At 45.1% G+C, this 27,929-nt stretch overlaps 1 protein-coding gene across 5 annotated transcripts in view; it reads left to right on the top strand.

Moving 5' to 3' along the window:
• The window catches only part of PLD2 (phospholipase D2), a 730,967-nt gene that overhangs the window by 689,935 nt on the left and 13,103 nt on the right, over positions 1–27,929 (top strand). For all 5 annotated transcript variants that reach the window (XM_069644098.1, XM_069644072.1, XM_069644080.1 and 2 more), the window contains 5 exons: positions 208–296; positions 17,008–17,121; positions 17,769–17,818; positions 20,779–20,916; positions 21,890–22,043. In XM_069644098.1, coding sequence (XP_069500199.1) covers positions 208–296; positions 17,008–17,121; positions 17,769–17,818; positions 20,779–20,916; positions 21,890–22,043 — 545 coding nt within the window. The remainder of the gene's footprint in view (positions 1–207; positions 297–17,007; positions 17,122–17,768; positions 17,819–20,778; positions 20,917–21,889; positions 22,044–27,929) is intronic.

Here is a 27,929-nt window from a genome sequence, read left to right as displayed (position 1 = left end):
TTTCTATTCGTTAAAGTTATTTGTTAACATTTATTCGTTATTACTGGATACCGGTTGGAAATATTGATGTGTCTTGGAAATGCTTTTAGCTGCTGATATTGGCATGGCACAAGCTTGCGATTATCCTTGGCGCTTACTGTCGACCTCGCGGCGACTGTGAATAGTTGAGGGGCCTCCCTTAATGCTGTGATTTCGGCACATTTTCAGAACCAGTTTTTCATCAGCTGTGCCGATGGCAAGACTGTTCACAACGAGATCGGCGACGCCATTGTGGAAAGGATTCTTCAGGCCCACAGGTGAGCCCAGATGGTTGCATGGATTCGCCTAGAATGGTAATTGATCACAATGCATCTGCATAGCCTCTACTTGGCACCCTAATAAGGCAGCCATGTACCATGCACAGATTTCAGAAAGCCATTAGTCTTCCAGGTGGATGGTGACCTGTCGAATTGACCAACCGGGACTTCAGGACACATCATTTAAGAGGCTAGCTCTGCTCTGCCTCCGGAATCAAGCGGTGTCTCACTGGTGAAGTCCACCAAGACCCCAACATGTCTGGGGATGGTGGCGTTACTGTTCCAAAGGGCTATGGGCTGGCAGTTCCGACTGGACTGCTACTATTGGTGGCAAGACTAAAATGAATGTGTGGTTTCTGTAACCGCATAGACCGGATCAAAACAGTGTGTGGCCAAGATGGAGACAAGCCCTGATATTGCCTTGCTCAGAAAAGGGTGGGGGAGGAGCATAGAGAGCGGACTGAGCACCGACGGCATGTTCAAATGCACCAGTCCCGTAGGGCTATATGGAAGGAGAGGGTTCCCGGGGAGGAGGCTGGCCCTATGAAAGACCAAGGAAAGTGGTGTGAAAGAGTAAAGTATATGGGAAGGAGATTTTTCTGGTGGCGACGAGAGGAGAGGGGTTTGGCTGGGAGAGAGGAGGTAGTGAAAGGGAGAAGAGCATGGGGGTTAGTTTAGAAGATTAAAGGAGGAGGTAGAGATAATCAGGGTAAGTGGGCTGGCGGGAAGAAGACCCAGGATTTTGAAAGATAACCCCAGAAGGCTGGGGAGGGAGATCAGAGAGTTAGGAAGAGAAGTTGGGGAGAGCGCAGACTGTGATGGACAACCAGATGAGGAGGGTGGACAAGAGAGGACACGAAGTGAAAGACACAGTGACGGGGCAAGAGAAGGGAACCTCAAAAAGTGGGAGTGGTGATAGTACAGAAGAAAGTAGAACCACACAACCTGGGAACGGAGGCAGACGAAATGAAGAAGAAGGTTGAGGAAGTTCTAACAAAGGTCTGAGAAGGAGAGGAAGAGAGGGAAGGCCTGGACTGGCAGAGGCAAAGGGGCGGTGGTTTAGATCTACTCTTCATCTAGTGGACCACCAGGGGCAGATGGAAGGCAAGCACGTGATGGAGCGTGGAGGAGTGGATAGTTCAGACTAAGTAAAGAGGGAGTAGTAAAGATGAGGCGAGAGCGAACATCAATGAACGAGACCTCTATGGAAGTGTGACGCGGGTGTGGGGGTTTAGAGGTGTAGTTAGTGAGTCCTTGAGCTATAGTTGAAAGTCTCTCCCTCCCAGACCCAAGCAAAAACCTAGGCGCCTGCCTTCGGTAATACTTGCCCTCTTAGACACGGGTCGTACCCATATTTGAGGTGCATCTGTTGGCAAACCCTGGACCAAAACGATGACGAAGCAATAAAGGAGACTAGGAGGAAAGGACAGGTGGAAAGAATTCTTGGGAGCGCTTGAAATCAACTCATTCTGAGAGTAAATACATGTGTCTCTCTGGCATTACAGGGCTGTGTCTTGCCCTTGTACTTTGGAGGGTTTAATGGTTGGCTTCAGTAACCAGTAAATGTGAGAGCAAGGATCCACTATCTGGAGATGATTTTTCAGTTCTCTCACCCTTGTGGCAATATGTTTCTACTACGCTCCTTTTCGGGAACGCTCCGTTGCACAACACGCCATACTCCTTCCTTTACACTGCTGCTTACTCAACTTGCTGCCCCATTTTGATTCCTGACCCCATTTATCTTCGGTACGTCTGCTCACACCTCATTCATCCTACCACCCCTGCTGAAGCTTTCATACCCCATGTCACGCCCTCATGCCCCACCCACTCCATGTGCGGCTGCCCGCACTCTTATTTAAGGCTCTTCGTCAGTTGTCTGCCCTGACGCTGCTAGGTTCTTCCAATGGCTCTTTCCACTCATCTAGGGCGCCATTGGCTGTTGTCCTTGCCTTCCACACTCAATTTGTGTGTCCCGGTCCTCCCATGAAGAGGATACACATTAATTTTTCTTTTTAAGTTAAACATTTGTGTTAATATAGTTTCAAATACATAAATGACATAAAACATAGAAATCGCATGTTATCACTATATGGTCTACACTAAGTTATATAGTTATTATAATCTAATAATCATGCATAAACAACAGTATTGTAAAAGTGATATATTGCTACTATAATCTTCTATTTTATACAGTGGATTCGAACATTCTCCTTCTATAGCCTGAAACTCGAAACAAAGGGACCGTTCTATTGTGGAATTCATTGTATAGAACCCTGCAAAGCCATCACTATAATGTCATAAATATAGCAAACCCTAAGCATGGAATAAAACATGAAAGACCACAGTGTGAAATGATTCTGTAAATCTAGTATACTAGCCATGTTGTAAATGGTTACTAGTAACAATTCATTAGGATTTAACAAATGTAGGTAGATATTAACAATGCTTCTAAGTCCCTTCATCGCCAGTCTATTTTTTCGATAGTTTTTTCAACGATTTTATTTTGGTGGGGTTCTCCCCAACCCCCCTTCCGCTATTTATTTTAGCGTATTCCCGACCTCTCCCATCTCCTATATACCCTTAACCAACCTCCTTATATTTTTTGATGAGTTTTGTCAGGAAAAAAAAAACATCGAAAAAAGGACTGCCGATGAATTAACGTTATACCATTAACAATAAACAGAAATAAAATGAAGACATTAAAAAGTACGTCTGGGTATAGTGGTATAATATATCTGTTGAAACGAGGCAGTCACAGAACCACAATCACTCCAAAATGGTCCAAGAGTTTTCATTTATAGGTCTGTGGGCGCTAGCGTAGTCCCTCTCTTCTTCTGAGGGGGCCTGCCATAACCAGGCATCCATAGCCCCCAGGTTAATACTATTGATTGGTAACCCCTGGTGGTTAGTGTTCTAATAGGGGTTAGAAAGTGCCTTTCACTCATTCTAGGGATTCAGGCCTTTGTTTTCCCACACACACTTGTATACTGTGTTATTAAGTGAACACTTTGTAACAGCGCCACGATGCCTGCGGGCCGCTGGGCGCTTTATAAATCCAAATGAAATAAAATAAATAAACACTTCCCTTTCCCTTGTAACTCACTCTTGCTCCTCCCAGCACTCTACTATCCCTCTGATGTAGCACTTCAAGCACTCGCCTCCACCCTTTAATGTTACCCCTCCTCCAGTTCACTTCTACACCCCATTCTCGTCACTAGTCGCCTCACTATTACTCTATTATACACCACAACTAGTACACTCCTCCCACTACTACTACACTCCTCCCACCACTCCAATGCACAGACAACCCCCTTTCACTCAGTACCATTCGTCAGAAGCACTCTACTCTACGGAGGAGACATAAACTACATCCCCTGGCCAAGAGAACTCAGTACTACCCCAGTGCCATCGTCGATGTAAAAAAAACCTGGGGGTCTTGATGGACAACAATGTTACTCTAGAGCCACAAGCTCTACTCAAGAAATGCTTCTTTCTCCTGTGAGCAGCAAAAAGCATCCTACCGTTCCTGTCATTCGCCAACAAAACGCTTACACTCATCGCTCTGGTCATGTCCAGAGTAAACAATGCCAATAGCCTACACCTGGGTATGCCTGAACGACTGCTGAAAAAACTACAACGCATACAAAATGCGGCAGCCAGACTCCTTCTCAAACTACCCCGAAGGGAACACATCACATCCGCGCTACAATTCTACATTGGCTACCAATAAAACAACAAATACAATTCAAATCAATGTACATCACACACAGAGCAATACACAATTCAAATCAATGTACATCACACACAGAGCAATTCACAACCAAGGCGCAGAATTCCTGAGAGATAAATTACGCCTACACCAGCCGACAAGAACGCTCAGATCAAGCAACGACATCCATCTGGAACCGAAACCCTACAACCGAAGAAAACTCAGAGGATCATCCTTCTCTCACCAGGCACCGAAAACTTGGAATGACCTACCAAAGCCTATACGGAACAGAAGAAACCACCTAGTATTCAGGAAACTTCTCTAAACCTGGCTAATCACTGCGTAACTAAAAGACCAGCAAAAAAAAAAAACACCCACACCGCTAAAACAAGGATGAAGGAAGACACCGATACCGGCTCCCACCAAGCAACCAAATACGAACAGAATCCACGAAACGCAGTATACCATAAGGCATAACGAGAGATGGGCACAAGAGGAGGACACTACAGACTGAACACATAGACAGACCAATACGGAAGCACTTGGACGACTCATCCATAGCATCCCGGCCCAGTACTACACCCGAAGTTCCAGCAAACAATTCACATAGATAGTAGGGAAAGATGAGGTGTGCAGTCAAAATATGCCAAAATAAATGTTGAAAGACAGAAAAGTCACAAAAAAAAGTCGAATAATTTATTTTTTTATTTATATTTATTTTTGGGCTCTTGTATGTAAAAAAAAAAAAGGTAAAAACAAAAAAAAAATTAAGGGGGCTTGGGGGAACCCCCCCATTTCGAATAAAAAACGTTATAAAAAAATGTTTTGACTATGAACTGAAAGATACTACTCTCCTGCTCCACCACCCAAGGAGGAGCACAGACACTGCAATCTCACTCTACATAGTTCACTAGAATACAACCCTTTACACAGCTCATTAAAATACAACAGGGAGTGCACCGCGCAAAATCCCTAAGGCTCTGTTGGGCATAGACCTCTTTCCCAATGCAGGACTCTCAAATCTTGCTATGTTTTAGGATTTACTGAACTATAAAATGGTTTCTCAAACCTAGCTGTGTATGGTAATATACTCAATTGTCCCGTTAGGCATGGGCCTCTCTCTCACCATACAGGACTCTCAAATCTAGCTGTTTTCACACCATGCAGGACTCCCGAAATCTAGGCTTTCAGCCATTCTGTGAAGATTAGCTGCAAAACCTACAACCCACTAACCAAAAAAGCTCAAAATCTCTGAATACTTATCTCACTCAAAAAACGAACACAACCACCTCTTGCACCGCAAGCTGCATGCACTTCACCATACTGCAACAACACACAAACCGCACCAACAGCACACGTGGACTGAAATCGTTCCGATACTCGTACCAAAGCTCAGCGTACGGTGTATACCAAGATGAAGCTGCCAACAGAACACCATTCCTCTCACTATCCTACTCCCACTTCACCCTGCTAACACATCCCGCCTTCTCGTTTGCAGATCGCCAGAGCGCCTGGGGACCAACTCTGTTGTTGACGGTACGTGGTACAAATACCTTTAACATTTAACATAACCTGTGACACCCCCACACATACAGTCACACTGCAGAGCCTTGGTCTTCCTTAAACCAGTGCCTCTCTTTCTCCAAGTCTGAAAACTCCATCCTTCCTTCCTCCTTTTGGTCGCTGGGTCCTCCACCTCCACTAGCCTCCCCCACATGGCCTATACTTCCTGCTTCCTCCTTAAATGTCCCTCCCCCTGGAGTAATTGGACAGCTCTTTCTGGCCAGTTCACCCTGCCTCCTCCCCCTGTGATATGTATGTGCATGGGGAATTTCTTTTAAGGGGCTAACCCTCGCCCACTTATGCAGCACAGGTGCAGTAAATAGATAATGCCTAAGAGGTCCCTACACTGGCCCAGGATCTCGGTGGGTGTGTGTGTGTGTGGCCTCTCCACCCGACCATCACTGTGTCTGGTGGTCTAGGGAGGCTCTCCATCGACTGACTTTACACGTTCCACGGTAGGAGACGTGGCTTGGGCCCGGGGTGCAGCAATAATTGACGTTGCGCTCTTGGCGCCGCTGCAGACGTGACGTCGTACGCATGGGAGGTGCCTGCGATCCAGGGATCCCTTCTCTAAGTGCTTCCTCAGGCATTGCTTCCCTCACATAGTTAAGCCGCGCCTGTTTTTCTTCTCCTGCCGCTTTCCCGGCCTTCGGCAGTGGATAGGAGTCAGAAAACAAGTTGATCTCTTGTGGTAATGCTGGGGTCAGAGGCCTGTAACACAGCACACTGGCACCAGATGATGTGAGAGGGGGTTGGAATTTTTGCCTCTGATACGCGTTTTATCCAGAGTATTATCTCCCGGCAATCTTAGTCTTCCCACAGAACATAGCAGTGAGGCCTTTGCCCTGCCTTAACATTCTAAATACCTCTTCCGTACCTACCTCATGGGGGCTTGTGAACTTCCTGTAAGGGGGCTAAGATGCTAGAACTAGCGTTGAGGAGGTTCTAACACTGAAATAACCCACCATGGCCGTCCTGCAAGGGCCACATGGCTCAGGAAGTACAGAGGCCTTTGCCAGACTCGCATTATCCTACTCCGCTTCTAGGATATAAGGAATTTGCCCTGCCTACTTCTGTCTCTGTTCATATAAAGTTATTAAGCGGATTGCTGCTTGTTTTGGGTCAAGAGATGCCCGTAGCTCTTTGGGGAAAATCTGGTGAAGAGCCCATGGGTCATTTGTATCTGCTAACACAGCTCCGATATGGCTATTGAGCCGCCTGCCCCACTCATGCTTTGATGAAAAATCAAGGGTGCTGCCACTTAAGCTTATTGCTCCTGGAACCAGACCCAAAGAGCACTTAAGCGCATGTTGACCGATAGCATTGTAGAGTGCAGCCCTGCGTATGTGATATCTCTAACGCACATTTGTTGTTGGCTCGTTGGTTTCCATTGGCACTGCTTTCATTGTCAGTTTCCATTTGCACTGCTTTAATTTGTTGGTTTCCATTTGCACTGCTTTAATTTGTTGGTTTCCATTTGCACTGCTTTAATTTGTTGGTTTCCATTCGCACTGCTTTTATTGTTGGTTTCCATTTGCACTGATTTCATTTGTTGGTTTCCAATTGCATGGATTTAATTTGTTGGTTTCCATTCGCACTGCTTTAATTTGTCGGTTTCCATTCGCACTGCTTTAATTTGTTGGTTTGCATTCACACTGCTTTCATTGATGGTTTCCATTTGCACCGCTTTCATTGATGGTTGCCATTTGCATTGATTTAATTTGTTGGTTTCCAATTGCACGGATTTAATTTGTTGGTTTCATTTGTTGGTTTCCATTCGCACTGCTTTAATTTGTCGGTTTCCATTCGCACTGCTTTAATTTGTTGGTTTGCATTCACACTGCTTTCATTGATGGATTTCATTTGCACTGCTTTCATTGTTGGTTTCCATTTGCACTGATTTAATTTGTTAGTTTCCAATTGCACGGATTTAATTTGTTGGTTTCATTTGTTGGTTTCCATTCGCACTGCTTTAATTTGTTGGTTTGCATTCACACTGCTTTCATTGATGGTTTCCATTTGCACTGCTTTTATTGTTGGTTTCCATTTGCACTGATTTAATTTGTTGGTTTCCAATTGCACGGATTTAATTTGTTGGTTTCATTTGTTGGTTTCCATTCAAACTGCTTTCATTTGTTGGTTTGCATTCGCACTGCATTCATTTGTTGGTTTGCATTTGCACTGCTTACATTTGTTGGTTTCCATTCGCACTACTTTCATTGTTGGTTTCCATTCGCACTGCTTTAATTTGTTGGTTTCCACTTGCACTGCTTTCATTGTTGGTTTCCATTCTAAATACTTTAGTTTATTGGTTTCCACTCGCACTGCTTTCATTATTGGGTTCCACTCGCACTGCTTTAATTTGTTGGTTTCCATTCAAAATGCTTTAATTTGTTGGTTTCAATTTGAAATGCTTTAATTTGTTGATTTCCATTTGCACTGCTTTCTTTGTTGGTTTTTATTTGCACTGCTAGGGAGTCTTTTCTGACTATAGACCACCTGCAGTTTGGCCTACATAGCGACAACCCCTTTCACTTTATTCCTTCACCTTTGGGTATTTGATGGTCCTCTTTGTGGCTTGTGCGACTGCCACATCATATATACCAGTTCTTTCCCAGTGGCTCCCTTTCTTTGCCCTTTTTACAGCCCTGCACTTCCAGTACGCCCTGAAATGTTTAGGAAGAGGTGGTCTATGCCAGCATCAGATAGATGTTATGAGGTGGTAAGGAAAGTAATCTGGTCCATGTCTTATGTTGGAGAAACGTGGCCTCTTAAAATCTGTCCATTAACTTTCTTCCTGTATTTTTCAATGTTCCAGTGGTACGCCTCACGCCAGTTACACCAGGGTAGCATTTCTGACCAGATTAGCTCAGTGTCCCCCAGGGTGACCGCAGTGCCCTAGTAGGCCCCAGCAAGTCCCCTCTACCGAACTGTGTAAAATCATCTCACCCAGATATCACACACATGTCTAGTTTCACTTGGAGTATCAATGACGCATTGGTGCAAACAGGAATTCCCTTTCTGTTTCTGGAATGTCATTCATTCTTTTTTCTGCCCTCATCACATAAGAATAGCCAACCACCCACAGAGGAGTGCCCCTGTGCTGTCGCAGTTTATTCTATGGACACAGCAAGTCGGGGATCTCCTTCCCCTACAATGAATGTGGCGCACAATAAAAAGGCTTTTATTTCGACAATCCGGATCCTTTCTTGAGAAGGCCTCCAACCCGCCTCGCACACACCCTCCACAAACACCCAGTGTCACCATGGACTAGGAACCAGGACGGTGTGTATCAAGAAGCAGCACACTGAGAACTCAACAATATACAGTGACAAGAATTTCCTTTTTACTTCTCCCACCACTACAATCGGAGAACAGTTCAAAACACACCAAGAAAATGAATGCAAATAAAAAGGAAAATATGTGCTCACATTTTTTTTTTATTCCAGCAGGCCTCACCCCCACCCCCCAGCACCCACCCCCACCCCTAAACCTCCACTAGACTTGTCTCTTTTGGATAGAAGGCACTGGCAAGGAGTGGGAACACAAGGGAAAAATCTAATTTGGTTTATGGTTCACAGAAACAATATGGGGAGCAAGCAAAGAAAGGGAAAATTTGTTTTTAGAGCACAATAGAAGAATGTGTTTTTGAATTATTTATCACAACTGCTATTGGAAAGAATAGAAAGAAAGGGAATTTGTTTTACTTATACTTAGAAAGACATGCAGAGCTTTAGAGAATGCTAGTCAGCACACAAGGGGAAAATCGGTTTGGGATGTTCAACACATTGGCAATGTGAAAAAAATGGCAAATGCAAATTCGTTTTTAAAGCACAACGGGGAAAGCGGAACAGAATGGGAAAATCGATTTTTGGGAGGTGGAGCACAATTTCAATGGGAAAGAAAAAGCAAATGGGAATGAATCTTTACCTTACAATGGGAAAATGGGAACAATATAGTTTTTCACCTGATAATGGGACACACATGGAAACCGGCCTTTTTGAAGTTAATTCTTTTGGCAAATCTTTAGGACTATACTGGTTCACAATACACTGGGAAAAGATGGTTGGTTTTGAATTCCAACAATACAAATCACATGAAATAAATGGGGAAATTAATTGGTTTACTTTGATAAATATACCAAGGATCTACACAGGCTAATGGTGGATTCTGCAATGGGGAGATGACTGAATGCACATGCAAATAAGGGATTCTTCAATGGGAAATTGACTGCAATACACTGGCAAATGGAGATTTTGCAATGGGGAGATGACTGAAATATACAAACAGGAGGTGGGATCTTCAATGGGGGAAATATCTAAGGCAAAGCTGTACGAATATAGGGCCTATACAATCTATGGCTTGGGGTATTTCTACTTACAGGAGAAATCTGTGCTGGACAGACAGCAAACGGGGGTCAGTCAGGGTCTCAGTTGAGTCCTCAAGGGATCCCAAGTCCTCTCCTAATCTCCTGGATCCACTGCAAGCTAGGCCTCACTGTGCTGGGATGGTTCTCCAGATTTCGACAGCAGCTCACGTTAGGGGTTAGTGGAAAAGGTCCTGCTTACTTAGTTATATGGCAAATGACATCAGTAATGTGTTATAGTTCCTGTGGAAGGGATTGGTTGAGTGTCACTAGTCCACTCCCATCTGTGTGCTGATGTGTCCAGAAAATGGTGGAGTGCTTTGGGACCCCAAATGAGGAGAGCCCTCCATAGTCTTCCTTTGACAGGGGAGAGGGGGGCTTGGTCTAGTTCAGGGACTTAGTATCTCACTGCTTGACAAGTGCCTTTAATCTCCAAGTTTTGACAGATATGAATGCATTTCTTTTCTTAACACTAATTATTTTTGCGAATCGCATAAGCCTTGTTAGGGGTCTGTGTGTCATTCCTGTGCAAGGATACAGTTTTTCTTCGTTTACTCTGGAATTATATTAGTGAAAAATATGGCCCTTGGTGTGCAGCATATTATTCATACTGGGCCCGCTTGAATCAACTTTTCATATCTCTCAAACTCACAAGGAAGGCCTCCTTATGTTTTCATGAATAACTTGGGTTGTGTAGATCTCAGAAAAATCGTTCTTTGGGAAGACCAGAAGGGCGTATTTGACACTTTTCCAGAAATCACACAATGACTATTGTGCAACAAATATTTTCAATTTTATACGATAAAAATAATTTCTCCCATTTTACACAATGGCCAGTCAAACCCCTCCTTGACTCTGGTCCCCACCTACCTACAGCACATGACATCAGCAGAGAAATCTGTGTTTAGATTAGCCTGCTCATTCCAAGGGCTAATGACCACTAAAGCACTGTTTTATGGGCCTGTGTGACCTGGGGTCATAAAGGCTGGGGAACAGAACTGTCTTATCTTGTCTCCCACCGCAAATGTGATCTCTAACAGTATTTAAAGTTGTATTCCTAAGGGAAGGCACTCATCTTTAAAGTTACAGGCCTCTCTAGGTTTCCAGGACAACCAAGGGAAGGAAGGCAGTTCCACTTTTGATGAAACAACAAGCAGCCCACTCAGCTGAAAAAATGTCCTTTTAACTCACATTTTACCTTTTTAAATAAGCTTTTTAGAAAGCGCACAGTTATAGCACATATAAGGGTCACTGCAAAGTTTTCCCTTGGCATACAATGGTTAAAAGAAGACATCATAATTACATTTTTAGGGACTTTGGTTCACATTGTCACTTTGGGGGATACACGAAAGGACATCTGATTCATTTCACCAGTGAAAGAAACTCCATTTTACAGCAGCTGTTTGAAACACAATCTTGACATTTTTATTTGAAATTCTGGGCACTGCTGTTTCTGAAAATGTTACGTCAGCTCTCCAACAATTTGTCAAACCTTGCCGCATGTCTTTCCCTTATGCCAGGCAGTTGGCATCTTTTAAGTATCTTGACGTTTTGAGGCCCAATTTCACTCTTTTGTTTTGATTTCCTAGACATCATTTTCCACATGATTTCAGGGCAGGCCTTTTACTTGGGGGCATGTCCCCAATGACTCTGGCATTTTTATTTCTCGCATCCAGGGGATATTTCACCCCACCGTGCTTCTGGCACCCCCACCATATTCTGGCACTCTTGATTGCATGTTAGTCCCCCTTTCAAACAATGCTGGCCACTCCTGGTGATGCGTCACTCTTGCACATTATATTTTATACTCTGCGCTTGTACCAGTCTTTTAAAAAAATAAATGTGGTCAGGCAAGTAATTTGTGTCTATACGCCGGAGCCACCTTTTTCTTGTTGTCCTCTGTGGTCCTCTGCACGTGTCCATCACCATTTAGGATACAGTTACGGGGTCGGGGGGACTGGGAACTTTCAGGAGTTAATGTAAATAGGCAATAGTACAGGGTGCCTGGCTGGGTAATGATATGCCCATGAGGGTGAATGTACATTCAAACAAAGAATCAGGATGGGAGAACCACACTTTCGAGATTCAGGATATATTAGTTTAATCTCTGAATGTTAGTAATGATACATACAATATACCACATATTTGCATAATGACAGATAGATGGACAGTTATTCATTTGGTATTTAAGGGTACCGTTGGTTACCACCCTCAAGAGTGTGGAGGGTGTTAGCCTTCTGGTGGTGCAAAATCTCTTCGATACACAATCAACATGGGTTCACAACACAAGAGTCCAGGACCTCAGTTGTTCCATGGGTATTGTCATAAGATAAAACACAACAACAGGTGTGTACAGTGTAAATATGAGGTGGAGTTGTGTCATAGATCGACAATGTAGTGTTTCGGCCACAGGGTACGAGGGCTGGACGTAGGTGGCTGGGATGGCTGCCTCCAGGAAGGAGGTGAAGGAATGAAACACTGTCTGTATGGTATCTGTAGAATTTAAAGGCAGATAGTTAGGGAGGTGTGGGGTCTCCAGGGTTTATTCGTAATTTGAGCAACTTGATAGTGACTGATTGGTGTCAAGACAGGTGCACAAAATATGAACCAGTAGACAGAGCTTACCGTGGACAGACAAGCTGTGTGGCGATAAAAGCTTCTGAGGATCTTCGACCATGCGTAATGTCTGGTGAATGCAGTGGCCCAGTGTCCACTGTTACTAATGATGTTAGTCCAAAGTGCCGATTCTGGAACTGGGGTTCCAGATGGTGGGAGCGTCAATAAATGGCGCCGGCAACTAAAAGAAAAGGTAAGAGCTACATGTAGTCTTGGTTTAGGGTCAGGAATGGGTGACCGGTCAGGGGTGGTGCTTACCTGACGAGGGGTGAACGTGCCAGAGGGCATATTCGACGGAACTGGAGCGTGCGTGATGTCCAGTCCGTGTGGAGGCTAAATAGCCTGTATGAGCCCGAATTGGGTGAAGGCAGGAGCCTCCACGAGGAAGAATGCGTTGGAGACACATGGTGGGAGGCATAAATGGTGGTCTACGGTGCCCGTGGAGTTGGGCTGTGTAGTCCAAGGTGATCCAGAGAGCATGATGGCAGAAGAAGTGTTAGGTGAAGGTGCCTGTAAATACCAGTAATTCAAAAATGGTCACATTGCAGCATCTGAGGGAGTACCGAGAGGAGCCATGAGGTTCAAGGCATGAGGGTTAGAGCTGAGACGTAATGGTGCACATGAAATCGTGCTCTGGATGTGGGGTGTCGGTTAGGGGAACAGGGTGGAAAGGAAACAACTGGCCGTGATTCGAAAGTGAAACTTACTTGGCAGAGTGCCTGAACAGAAGCGTCTGTCTGGAATGTCTGTCTGGAGCATCGCGGTCTGTGTGAGTGAAAGTGAAACTTAAGAGTACAGGTAGCGCCCGCCCCTGGACCGTGCTGTCCAATCGAATGGCAGCACGTGGGCCAATGGGTGTCTGAGGTTCTGTGTGCTGAAGAGGGAAGGGACCACGTGAGCTATAGGCTGGTGCTCATGGGAAATGTAGTCCGGGGAGCGTAGAGGTGCCGTGTTGTAATGGAACGTAACGAATCAGATGGTTGCAGTGTGGCACACACCAGGATTTGTGGTGTGTTGCAAATGGCAATGTCATGAATAAACAGGTACAATCACATATTGACTGATTGGGTGACTTCTCACGTGCAAGATCCAAGCAGATGAACGTGCCAAACGATTTGTAAGCAGTGCATACGGTGAGCATATTTTGCAGATGCTCATGACATCGGGTGTCTGGGCACTATCTGGCAATGTAGTAAATACAGCAAGTACACGTTAATGGTGACTGGTTGGGTGATCGTTGATGTACGTTAATGAGCGTGCCAAACAATTTATGAGCAGTTGAGTGCCTATGGTGCACATATATTGCAGATGCTCATGGCATCGGGAATCTGGATGATGCCTGGACACGGGATGTCAGGTGACACGACATGGTCCAGAGACCAAAATCAAGGGCAAGGTAAACTAAACTTGGCAATGTGATAAATACAAGAGATACATTTACATTTGTTCATAGTGAATTAATAGGTGACTAACAACATTTAAATGAGTGCATGAAGAGCAACTAACATTGCACACGTGTTCTAAACAATAAAGAACATTGGATTGACATCCTATCTTGATGTTCATGTCATTGGGAGTCTGGATGGGGGTCTATGTCGCTGGTCCTCATGGTGGTCAAAAAAGGTCTAGGGAGAAGGTTAACAACGGTGACAATTAGGACCAGAAATGTTTCCATTCAACCGTAATGTTGAGGCCATTCTTCACCGTGTTGAGTCTATGGACCCATTTTTGTTCTAGTCGGTTAAGGGCCAAATGAATGTCCCCACGTCGTTTCTGGGGGTTCAGTTGTTGTAAAACCATCCAGGTGAATTGCTCATTGCTGTGTCCTTTTTTGTGAAAATGGTCGACGAGAGGTTTGTGTGCCACAGACTTTTTAATGCAGGACCTGTGTTCGCTGATGCATTGCTTAATCGGCCTGATAGTCTTTCCAATATATAATAGATCGCATGAGCATTTGATGGCATAGATCACAGTTTTACTTTCACTATTGGTGTGATTCTGCAAGGTCCAATGAAAGTCCTTGTGGTCAAAGGTTTTGCTGGTTTTGGTGAATTTACAGGCCACGCAATGTCCACAACTGAAATGGCCGACCACTGGTGGTAGGTTCCATGGGGTAGACGTCTCTTTCTGGTTCGAGAAAGGTGTGACCAAGGTGTCTCAGAGGTTTCTGTTTTTCTTGAAGGCAAAAAGAGTTTTTCTGGCTAGTGTCCTTTTGTTTTTTATAAGGTGCCAGTGTTTTTTGATCGCACATTTCGTGAGGTTGCTGATGGGACTGAAAGTAATGACGTAAACAGTTCTTTCCATGGATTTCTTCTCTTTTGTTGTGAGGCAGATGGTACGGTCCGTGTTGGCTGCTCTTTTTTTCACCATTCTCACAGCTTTTTTAGGGTATCCCCTGTTAGTGAGACGTTGTTGGAGTTGATGTGCATGGATCTCAATGTTCTCTCTTTCCGTACAATTTCTACGCACCCGGAGGAACTGGCCATAGGGTAAGTTGTATTTGAGGCCGACCGGGTGGTAGCTGGAGAAGTGTAGTAGGGTGTTCCTGTCTGTTGGTTTTCTGAACAATTCCATCTTGAGAATGTTCCCAGTGCGATAGATGTGTAAGTCCAGGAAGTTGATCGTCTGGTTGTCCCATTCCTGGGTGAGTCTGATGTAGGGGTTCCTCTGATTGAGCCAGTGATGGAAAGAGATATGTTCGGTCTGGCTCCCTTGCCAGATAAGCAGGACATTGTCTATGTATCTGCACCATACTAAGATGTTGTTGAGGTAAGGATTGTTGCTGTCGAAAATGTGATATTCTTCGTACTGCACCATGTATAAATTGGCCAGGTCCGAGGCGAAGGTCGCACCCATGCTGACCCCTTTGATTTGTTGGTACAACTGCTTTTGAAAAGGAAAACGTTTTCTGTCATGGCGAGGTGTATGCATTAGAGTATGAAGTTGGTGGGTGTCGTGGTGATGTCTGGTCTCTTGTTAAGCCAAATCATGAGTGCCTCTAAGCCTTCTTTCTGTGGTATCGATGTGTATAGGGACTCCACGACCATGGTCACCAAGATGCAGTCTGATGTTAGAGTGACTGTTTCCAGGATCTTAATGATATCCGTTGTGTCCTTTAGGTATGATTTCATGGTACCTATGAAGGGTTTCATAAAAAAAAATCTGTGTAGAGTGACAGAGTTTGAAGCAGGGTGTCAAAAGCGGAGACGATGGGTCTTCCTGGTGGTTTGTCGGCATTCTTGTGGATTTTAGGGAGTATGTAGAACGCGGGTATTCTAGGGTGGGTTTTGTTGAGGAATCTGCATTCCTCTTCGCATATCCAACCTTCTTCCTCTGCGTGTCTGGTGAGACTGGCAATTTCTTTTGCACCACCAGAAGGCTAACACCCTCCACACTCTTGAGGGTCGTACCCAACGGTGCACCTAAATACCAAATGTATAACTGTTCGTCTATCTGTCATTATGCAAATAAGTGATATATTGTATGTATCATTGCTAACATTCAGAGATTAAACTAATATATCCTGAATCTCGAAAGTGTGGCTCTCCCATCCTGATTCTTTGTTTGAATGTTAATGTAAATAGGACACGGTGGGGACCATAACCAATGAAAACACAAGCAACCTAAACCATTGACACTTTAAAAAGAAACCCAATTCAGGGGACATCAAATGCTGCTATGCCTGAGCTTTTGCAAAGAAACCACAAAGAAAAAAGCCGGCTCTCGGCCTGAGGAGACCCCACAATATGCATGGAGTTACAGGCCTTGGCATAATAGCCAAGCATGCTTGTAGTCCCGCACAAAGCGGAGCTCTGTATGTTTACCCAAGTGAATTATGGGAAGCGCAAACCTGGCTGGGAATCAACTGTAGAAAGGGGACTCCACTGGGCGTTTACAGACTGGGTGCAGGTGCAGCAGACGAGATGGAATGGGTCGAGGGGAGTGGAGTGAAGAGTTCCGCTTCTGTAGCTTAAACCTGCTCTGAGCCTCAACCAGTGTGATGGTCGCCATGGCAGGCCAGCCAGACCCCCGCACATGAGCCGCAAGAGGCCTAATGTCATGGCTGCTTTACCAATGAGCCTGAAAAGCAGGCTTCTTGTACATCCAGACTTCCTGTTGTAGGCCCGTTGTGAAAGTGCTCTGTTTATGGAACGAGGAGTTTTTTTGAATTGTGAGCTTCTATTTTCTTCATCCCTTTTTCCCTGTATTTAATTAAGAAACACGTGCGTGCTGAAGTCTTAAAACATACTTTTTAATCGAGTGTTGATGTTTGGTGTCTTCGTAGAAAGAATCCACAGTAAGACAACAAAAGTGAATGCTGTTAGGTCTGTGGTGTTGTCAGTTCTCGCCCCCGATCACCACTATGAAAATGGCTCAATCTGGCAAATGGAATGCACTTGCTGTGTCCTGTGTCTACCTTACGGCGTAACTTTGTATGAACCGTTTTTATTTTCCAGTGAAGGGATGAATTTCCGGGTGTTTGTCGTGATCCCGCTGTTGCCCGGGTTTGAGGGGGACATCTCCACGGGAGGAGGTAACTCGATCCAGGCCATCCTACACTTCACGTACAGGTGAGTGCCTCAAAGGTGGCACGTGCAGGGACTGTGCAGTGGCCAGCACTGGCACTAACTGGTGCCCTAGCATGCTCAGTCTGCCATCGTTCTGTTTAGGCTCTTGTAGTGACATCCTAGAAGGAGGGCACAGAGCATCACAAGGTTGGCAAAGATAGAAGACGGCCCAGGGAGGGAAAACTATTGAGGGTCTGACGCCAGGAAGTACGCGCAGAGGAACATGGCTTCCTACTTGCACACAGGGGAGAGCGGTGCTGGGGGCAAGACATGAACAGGCCAGTACTGAGAGGCGTGAGACCCAGATAGTGCCCCTCCCACGAGTGTCCAAGCACTCTTGTGTTCATGTCAAAACAATGATAAGCTACATTTGTAAAATGATTGTAGTTAATGTGCATAAAAAACCCATGTTGGCCTTTCTGATAACCCATTGCTATTGAAACACTTCGAAAGAGGATCTCTCATTGGACGCCCACCTCTGCATGCCTTCCGAAACATTAGCAGACCTAGGAAGGGAAGACACTGCTTCATTCCTTGTCCTCTTTGTGTATCGAGCTCAAGTGGATGCCCCTGTGGGCCGTTGCTGCCTGCAAGTGGTGTCGCCATGGTTAAGAGTCTGGTCTGATTGTGTACTCTGCTTCCTTCTGCAGGACCATTTGCCGCGGCGAGTCCTCTATACTTCACCGCTTGAAGGAACAAAGTAAGTGTCTCCAACAGTCAAGAGTACTTGAATGTTTATGGAGCGTGGTCTATGATGTGATGTAATCCCTAAATCACGTCATAGACCGCGCCGAGTGCTGCCTTGTCTTTTCTCCTTTTCCCCTTCCTTATAGGATGTTCTGGTGTCTCAGGGGACCAACACATTGTAGTGGATTTTCAAAATCTAAAAATTGGGCTCGCCCCACCCTTTGAGCTAGAACAGCTGAGCCATGGCCATTGTCTCAGGCTCGCATGGGAATACATGTTTTTCTGTGCAGTGGTTGGACTACTCTGCAGTTATTGGGAGTAGTGTGCCCCACTTACTTTCCCTGGTCCTTAATCTCCAAAGCAGGCTGCCGGATTAAGGCCCCAATCCTGTCCTCTGATCTGAATTTAGTGTTTGAACCACTTTAAGATTAACGCCTGTAACCTACAATTTAATCCTACCAAACAATTTGCTTTGCACCCCGAAGCGCAAGCAGAGATATCTTGATACAAACTTTTATGGAATATGAAAAGAATTGATGAGGTCCTGCGTGCCATCAAGGTGGATACAGAGACTGCTGCTTTCCCTAGGAGTGCTATGACTCGAGGGCTTTTTCATCCTTTTCAAGGCACTCCAGGAAGATCCACCAAGGACAGTTACTTTCAGGCATAGCACAGTCGGGGGAGATCAAGGCAAATGCTATTCTAATAAAAGGGAAACATTTCTGATGTACAAATTGAATTCCTGCAACCCAATTCTATCCTGATGTTGTCACATTCCCTGACTCCCTTGTAAATTGGAATGGACCAAAATGCAAGTTTTTGGGGGCGCTATCCCCATGTATTCCACTAATCCCATGCTGCAGATTTAGAAATTGACCCATTCGGGGGGCATCCTTGAAGCAGATAATGGGGAAATGGGAAGACCAGCTCTACCTCAATGACTGGAAGAATCTAACCCAATGTCGAGTTAGGGACCTGGTTTCGAGATTCACAACCCCTGCAGAAGAGGGTCACGGATACGTCTTTGAACATCTGGGGAACACCTCTATAGGCATCAAGTGAGAGGGGGTACTGGAATGCGTCGGAGAACACACTCCACCTCAGTGTGTTCTGGAGGTGCACGCAGCCAGATGGTGTTTGACCACTCCTTCCACATCATCCGGTGGGAAGTGGGCAAGGTTTTTACAAGCACCACTAGAATGTGCTTCATCAGGGAGCAAGGCAGGACCCGACCACCAGCCCTTTCCTAGAGGGCGACTATTAATGGGAGCGGGCACCACACCACCACTTGTTTCTCCTCTCGCACCAGCTCCATGGCTTTCAGAATGCCATGGAGGATTCCTTGAGCAGGTCCTTCAGCAGTTGACATTATTGGAAGCAGATTCATGTGGATTTCAGAGTTTTGGGGTGGAGGTAATCTCCTCACAGGGCTCTTTTCCTTTTTTTTGTCTTATGCAAGCAGATTTGTGGAAAGCCTTTTCGAGTCCTTGGTTAGGGATATTTTCCCATGCTTTTCCACCTGTACCCTGATGCAGAGTGTCATTATGCACCTCTGGCAGCCACTTTTGTTAGATTATTCTAATTGCACTGGTTTGGGCCATGCAAGTGTAGTTATCAGAGCTTCTCAGTCCATCAGAATAAGACCCCAGAGGTGTGGAACCCCGAAAACGATCTTGGGTACATGAACAAAAGCAGTGTTTGCCAGCATGAAACCAGATTTTCTGAAGCTGAAAGCCTGGTACCTGGAACTGCAGATTTCTGGCAGCCAGTCCTGCCTCAAGACTGACCGTCATCTTTCACAGTCTGTTTTTGACTTAAGCACTCTTGGCCACTAGGCTTTGCAGTTCCAGAATTACTGTTCTGGAGATTTCCTTAGAGAAATTAAGCATAAACCCAGGCAATGAAAGCAGTCAAGCTTCAAGGGTCCACTTAAGCCTGTAGAGTCCATCACGCAGCCATACACTACTTTTAGTGATACGTGTTTAACTCCCTGAAACGCACCTTGCGTATACATTCCATTTCACGCCCCTTAGGATAAAACCTCCTCATTTCTGCGGCCGTGATTTATGATCTAGTTTGGCTGGATCGACATGCACACAAGCTAACGCAAACGTCCTTCTTTAAAGTGCCCAACCTGTTTTAACCTCCCTGTTTCTTTTATCTGTACCTTTCCCCACACTGCTGAACCCCTTCCTTTTTCCTTTTCTCTACAGAATATAGGGCTGCATACACCAGACAGGTGCACAATTGGCCAACTTCCTGGCAAGCCACCGCCGTCTGAGAGCCCATGGTGGTGAATTGCCAATATATACAAGTTTCTAACACATACCCAATTCACCAACATCTTTACCTTTTCATTGGTCAACATGCAACCCTCCCACCTCGTAGAGAGGCAGATGGTTGAGCTGAGATATTTTGTGTTTATTGAATCTGAAGAATGAGTATTGAGGTGGCGCTTAGGACCCACCCACCTCATTGGCTTACCGGCAAATTGCCTGAAATGAGGTGGATAGGCTATACAATCAGATGCACTTTTAACTCCTAAATTATTACAGAAGATTGCCAACCTGAAGGCAATATTCAAAGCTTGTGAACCTATGGAAAACTACAATGCTCAAGAACTAGGATTACATGTAAATAACACAAGTGTTCGTCATGCTGAAGTTAATAAATGGAGAAGCAAAGGATTTGTTAGCAATAATTGGTACTGAATCCTTTGACCTTGAAATATTAGCGAGTTATCTGTAAAGGCTAGTATAACATCGTTCATGTGCCGAGTGTTTAATCGCTGCACTTTAGAAAGAATCTTGGCATGGCTACAGTAAGTACATGTAAATGGGAAGGCCTTGCATTAGACCTGTCACAGCTGTGGCTATTCTTCGGATCCATGGTTTTGACTCGGCCGACAGCGTTCTGTTCTTGTTCCTTATTGGCACTTTTCTTAACTGTGGTTGTCTCTCTTCCCTTGGTCAGTTGGCGACGCATGGAAGAACTACATCTCTGTGTGCGGGCTACGGACCCATGGGGAGCTTCCGGGCGGCTCCCTCGTCAGTGAGCTAATCTACATCCACAGCAAGATGCTTATCGCGGACGACCGCAGGGTCATCATCGGTGAGTAGTAACTGCCACACATGAGCGGGGAGAGCAGGTCCTGTCAGCAGGAGGGACACTTTGGCATGCCTTTGATCATAGAACCTATGTGGGAGGGGCTGTATAATTTAATATTCTTAATTACTAACTCATTGGTTCAATCCTGAATGTCTTTGTTATCCTTACCATATCATCCCATCACATTGTGCTCCCCACTGATGACAATCTCCCTTAATTGTAGCCTCTGGCTTTTAGGGTGGGTGTGGCCATCAGCACCATACTGTTACCTGTAAAGCAACCACCACAACCCTCCATCCCAGGTGGGCCCTGCATACCACAGTTGGGTGCAGGATTTCAGTTACGGAGAACAGGTATGAGGTCAGATCAGTTTCCCAGAGTGTTGTTCTGAAGCATCTCCTCTTCTCGTTAATAGAAACGAAATCTGAGCTTGAACCCAGATGTTGCTAATCCTGGGTATTTGAGAGAAGCCTTGATGCTCATCTTTGTCCATTTACTCTTTGAAGTGATGTCATGGCCTGTGGATAGTGCAACCCCTGCTGACCTGTTACACGCTACGACAGTGCATGGCAAAAAGGTTGAAACATCTCAGATTTTATTGTACGACTTCCTATCTGTCTCACTCTTGACATATGCAGTCTCCACACACTTCCATGGGCCCTTTGCCGCCACTGGTCCCAAGAAGATCCCTCTTAGCTAAATCTGGAACGTGAATGGCCTCATAATGGCTCACCTAGGCACTGCACCACCCCAACCCACTTAATCCCGCTCTACATCCAGACTGGGTACACCAGGGTCTTTTCTACATACAACAGCAATTATCCTAATAATACTCGAAGCCCAGCTTTAGGATCGCTTCCTTGAGGTATGTTCCAGTTGCAGACCTGATGCCAGCTTAGTACATTCTATAATGGCACCATCCGTAAGGTGGTTGTGCATTGTGACGGCTTCATTATTTATTGACCTTCTTTTAAAGGTTCTGCAAACATTAATGACCGAAGCATGCTTGGGAAACGGGACAGCGAGTTGGCAGTGATTGTGGAAGACACGGAAACAGTAACTGTAGCGATGGATGGCAAGGAGTACCAGGCTGGCAAGTTTGCCCGGAGTTTGCGCCTTGACTGTTTCAGGTGAGATCCTTGCATATTTAGATGGGGAAAATCTGTGAAAGGGCCATCTTCTCGATGGGAGTAGCAGTTGAAATGTGTTGTCATCGCTGTTGCCTTGTGCTCTTTCTTCTTACTTCCTCCTTGTCCTCTCTACTCCTTTTGACTCCAACCCCTTGCTATAACTTCAAAGTGCATGTCTTGTTTATATCAGGATGGATTTCACTGAACCTAATTTGGCCAACCTTGAACCTCCAAGGAATTCATGTCTTCAATTTCAAAGTAACTGTAGGCATGAAATCAAGTTGCATTGATTAGTACAGCCATCATGGAAACATGATTCCAAACATGCTATACATATGGCAAGTGTCACAGATGCCTTCAGGAACACACGAACTCCCAGAAGAGGTTCAAGGGTTTTTATTTCCCATTTAGCAACCAGCTTAAAAACTGTCCCTCTCTCCAACATAGCAATGGGCAGTCCCACCCTAACCTAGGCCTACCGCGACTGGTACTAGTGATCTGTAACACCTACTATCTAAAAGCCATCTGTGTTTAGGTGATGACCTACATGCAAACATGTTTTGTAGCTAAACTTTCACAGGGAGCAATCTAGGTGACACCTATCGGGGACCCTTCTCTGAATAGTGCCAGTCAATCACTTGGCGCACTCGCTGGTGTCAGGAATGGGTGTACGCTAATTCAAGTCCAGGCTAGTTCAGGTCTAGGGCAGTGGCGCTTACTGTGGTGGCTCGCACAACAATGGCAGAAGGAAACTAGAATTACCAGTAGGATGCGTGCCCTGAGACTTGTGATGATGTCCTCATGCCGGTTACACAGCTTCGGAAGATGCCATCTCCAATATAGGAAGAGAGGGAAGGCTTCAGCGGTGCTTCTCAACAAAGGAAGTCGTTGGAGTGGCTTTGTATGTTTTTCTCCTTTGAATTCAGAAGGTTTTTTTTCTTGCTGTTGAGACCTTGCTTTTGGATGTGCCCTGTTTGTCGTTTTGGGTGCATGAAGTTTGCTACCCCTGTTAATGGATACCTCTTTTGTACCCTGGATTGCCTGATCATTACCGAACCCAGACCGTCACTGATCCACTCAGTCTCGCGACTACCCCCCTCTGCTTTTCCAGTCCTAGGGTTCCTGTAATTGCTGGTCTCTGGCATGTTTTGCTGCTCTCCTGATTTGCTATCTGTGGCAGGTCAGAAGAAGGCCCATCTATCTCCATCGCTATGGGGAGTTCCATACTTACTTTACTTACTGTCTTGGCCCAGATGCTTTCCAGATTTTATGTGTTCTTTGGTAGACCATTCACAGAAAGCCTACTGTTATTTCTTTAATCAGTATCTGTAACTCCCTTAAGGGGATTGACCGTTTCTTCTTCCTCTTTCTTAGACAGTCTCTGGGTCCTAGTAGGATTCCTTCTCTTGTGTGTATTATCCTCCTCTATTGGTTACTGATTGATTCTCAAATACTTATCATACACTACTTCCCAAAGTGTTGTATCAGGTATAAGGTTTATGCGTATAACCCCTCTGGGTTTAGGTCCCCAAATGTCTCTCTGATATCTCCTGCTTATTCTTTAATTGGTATTGGGTTATCTTTCCCCTTTCCCAATGAAGTAGACCTTTGGTACCATTTCTCTTAGTCTCTGTGAATTTTGTGTTCCTTTGTATCCCAATAACACAGTTCTGACTTAGCAGATTGTTTGTGCCTCTTTTACAATTGGTACTGGGACTAATTTCTCTGGATTTATAACAACTGTCGTTCCCCTTTTTACCTTCTGAACTCTGGGATATAATGTCCTTGGTACCTGTAGGGGTGTGGTATCTTCCTCCGGTTCTTGTTTGCTCCGTGGTACACTCTGCCACGTCTACTTCATATGCCAGTAACTCCAGTTCTCGCCTTCTGGACGTTGCTGCGTCTGCTCTATTCTGTTTTCTCCTGAGAATGGTCTCTGCATTGTTGTACGGGCTGGTTGCCCACCACGATCCTTGCGTGTTCACGCCACCACCAGGCTCTCTGCTCGAGTGTCTCTGAACTTCTCCTCTCTTCATTTGAGGAGAAGTCTAGCAATGCTAGTCTTGCAAACTTACATGCTAAACCTTCGAGACAAGGGTAAGGCGGGATTACTTGTACTCCTGGATCCGAGTGGAGCTTTCAACCTTTTGGACCATCAATTAATCCAAATAGCACTGGAGAAAGTGGTCAAAATTCACCGGGCAGAGACATTTTCAAATAAGGCACCCATTCTGTATGGTGTCCCGCAGGAGGCGAGTTTGTCAACTCTACATGAGATGCCTCTGCGTCATGGTGCTCGAAGGAATCGAAGCATATTTTACAAACCACGCTGACGATACCCAGTTGGTGTTGGAACTATGTGGTAATTACACCGAGGATAGCACTAAAGTAGTAACGTTATATAACATCATAGAGAAATGGATGGGAAAAAAACTGGATGTGCCTCAACGGCAGCAAAACAGATGATGATCCCTGGATCTCACCAGGCCCGAGCCAAGCTGGGACCAGAATACGAGGCTTTCAACATCAAAGAATCATACAGGTGTCTGGGAATTTGAAAACCCTTGGGCTCTTCCTGTAAGCCGCAATGGGTGCAGATGCACAGGTCCATTATCTACACAAGAGCTGCTTATGCCATCTACGCCTCCTCAGAGCTATACAGCCATACCGTGGTCAAGAGAATTGCGCCACTTTGGCAAGGGCCATCATTCTGTCCCATCTTGATTATGGTAATGCGTTTTTGCTTGCTGCTAACAAGAGCTGTATAGCAAAATACCACGTTATGGAAAATAACGCAATCCGAAAAATAAAAAGGAAGAAAAAAAGTGAACACATCACAGCAGACAGAATAGCCCTTCATTGGTTGACGGTGGAGGACAGGATCCACTTTAAATCCTTGATGCTGGTACATAGATGCCTGCATGGGAAAGCACCAGCATACCTTAAGGAAAAAATCATCCAATACGCACCCAAGTGCTCTCTAAGATCAGAGGCACTGGGTCAGATCTCAGTTCCAGCCCATATAAGATCTAACTGCCTGGGAAGAGCGTTCCCTGTGCTAGCAGCAAACAAATGGAACAAATTTCCGCTACGTATCAGATTGAAATCCAACTACATAGCTGTAAAGAGTTGTCTTTTCCACCCAGTTTGGATAGGTTAGGACCTTTTTGTCTTGTACTATAAATGTTTGTAATCTGTGTCTGTTTATATGCCCCGATGCCCGAGGGCTTTCGGCTCTTTATAAATCATTCAACCAATAAATAAATATGCCTTTCTCTCAGCGTTTCTGGCTTCGATGCCTCCGAGCCGTTTTGAATTACACAAGCTCTGTGCTCCAAACTAGCTCTGCCTATGTCAGCCGTATTATGCACAAGGGGCTTTTCCTGTCTCTCTCTGCTCTGTTCTCTCCTCCCTTTTTAGCATCCTCACAGAGTCCATTGCTGCCTTTCCTTTAAAGCCATATCTTAAGTTTGTTTATTGATGATACAAGTTAATTTTCTCTTTATTAAAACCATGAAACTTAAAACGTCCTGGTGTCAGGTAAGTCCATATAGGGCATCACGTGGAGGGGCATTAGGGCGTTCAGAGCGGGAGTCCCTGTCCCCAAAGAGGGAGTCTCTCCCGGTGAAGTCCCACTTGCCTCTACCCCTAGGTAGGGTGTTGCAGAGTGGGCTCACCACCCTAGTCACACGGGGGGGCTCCTGGTGACTCATGGAACTGTTCCTTGTATTTGGATTCCCTTTTGTTTGGATTTTTATCCTGCTGGACTGGGACCTCAACCACAAGGCGACTTTTGTTGCATGCAAGATTGGACCTGTCTCTTTAGCTGCGCCCTTGTTCTGCCCGGGTAGGTCCCTGCGTGTTTGTTTTTTCTTGGTACCCTGATCTATGGGCATTGCTACCTCTCAATGGTTCATTTCTGCTTCCTGGACTCTAGTTTTGTCACCCACAGGTAAAATATTATTTATGGGGAGGCAGAGGGGTGTGAGTTTTAGTCCCATTTGCGGACAGGGATTCCTGTTCCTATGTCGCCCATCGTCCTACTATACCTATTTTCGCCCAGTCAGCCTTACTATTCGAGTCATCCGCAAATGGGTGTTATGTATGTACCAAGAAGAGGTTTTCTCGAAGAGAACATCCCATTTGGGGTCAACATGACATATTCCTCTGTCTGGACTCCACCCGGATCTAACCTGGACTTCCACGCCTTTCTACTCCTTTCTCTGTCCTCCTGTCTTCCTGGTTTGCTGCTGTCCCCCCTTAATTTCCTCTCTTCCCCCTCTCCCTCTATTATCTGTCCCTCCGATGGTATCTCTCTCTCTTCAAACTCTGCTACTCTCTCCGCCATATGACTATTACTACTACTTCTACACTCTTCCCGCCTTCACGCCACAACTACTCCACCCCACATTCTCCTCAACCCTCCTTTCATTCCCTTGGTCACCATTCACTCACCCCCTACTGTCCTCCTACCACTTTCACTCACACACACCAGACACACACACACCAGACACACCAGACACACACACACCAGACACACACAGACACAGAACAACTTTTTTCACCAGCCAATATCTTCTCTTTAAACTGCCTCCAGGCTCCTTTTCGCCATCCTTTTTCCTTCTGATCTCTTGGTCTGCCATTGCCTACTCGGACTCCAGCCGAACAATCCACAACTTCGTGTTGTCCGTTTTATAACCGCCCCCTCCTGCCTCCATTGGTTTTCCCATTCTGTTTCCACGGGCCAAACTTGCACTGCCTTTTCGGAGGAGTCGGACATGTGAGACGGACACTTGGTCATAAGGTTGTCACAAGTTGCCATTTTATTAAGTTATAATTACAGGGTGAGACAAACGCCAATCTTTCCCTAGCCTAACAGAGGTTTCCCTAGCCTAACAGATTAAAGCTAAAGAAATCGACATATTTTCGAAAATATCTTTTGCTCACACTAATACACATAACACAATAATACAAGAATCTTTAGGTGATTTAACTTCACAAAAATAACTTTTAAATTCAAACACAAAGGTAATAACCAAGAATCCTTGTGACTAGGGTTGGACCCCCTTCCTCTGGATTATTTCAGTATGTCTCCAATTGAAGTTCAATTTCAGAAAAGTTCCTTTCATAAGCCAAGTTTCACTCCCAAGTGCAAATAACAGTTCTTTTCATTCAATATATTCTTCATTTGGCAAAGCGACTTTACTTTTCTTCATATTTCCAGTCAAAAGTCAAACAATCTTTCCTCCTTAGAAACAGCTTCTTAGTCAGGATGGTTATACCACAGCTGATCGAACACAATAATAAAATTGCCTCTTCGTTTCTGTCACAACCTTATACCACATTCATTAGACTTCAAGTTATCTTCTTCCTGGTACACATGCCTGCCAGGACTACCACTAATTGTCCCTCTCCTGGTTTACTCTCCTGCCAGGATAACCAAAACTGTCTACAACTTGTATTCTGTTTTAAGGCTTGTTAACACAATTGGCACACATTTTCTTTCTCCAACATGCTGCATATAAGGACACAAGTTTTCACATTGATCTGTTTGCCATCAAGCAATGCAAGTTATACTTCTCTCCACCCTTTTCATTGTTATAAGGAGGGCTTTTATCCTGCAGTAGCTGACTGACTTTAACTCAACCTCTTGACTGTTGGTTATGTGATTTATAACTCCCTCCCTCAAGGTATCTTGATTTGGGATTCTCAAATTCAACTTGCCTTGATGTCACTCTCAAATTGGTTTGGCTTTGGCAATGTATGTTACAATGTCCTCTTGCTCGATCTCTCTCTTCTGGGAAGTTGTATCTCCTTTGGTGTATTACTTTCCATCTTTTGCTTGGGCAATGCGGGTTAAAATATTCCTTTACTGGATATTCCCCA

The sequence above is a fragment of the Ambystoma mexicanum genome, chromosome 1p (genome assembly GCF_040938575.1).
Source record: "Ambystoma mexicanum isolate Mex_15411 chromosome 1p, UKY_AmexF1_1, whole genome shotgun sequence".
NCBI classification, from domain to species: Eukaryota; Metazoa; Chordata; class Amphibia; order Caudata; family Ambystomatidae; genus Ambystoma; species Ambystoma mexicanum.
This window is presented reverse-complemented; position numbering and strand designations above follow the sequence as displayed.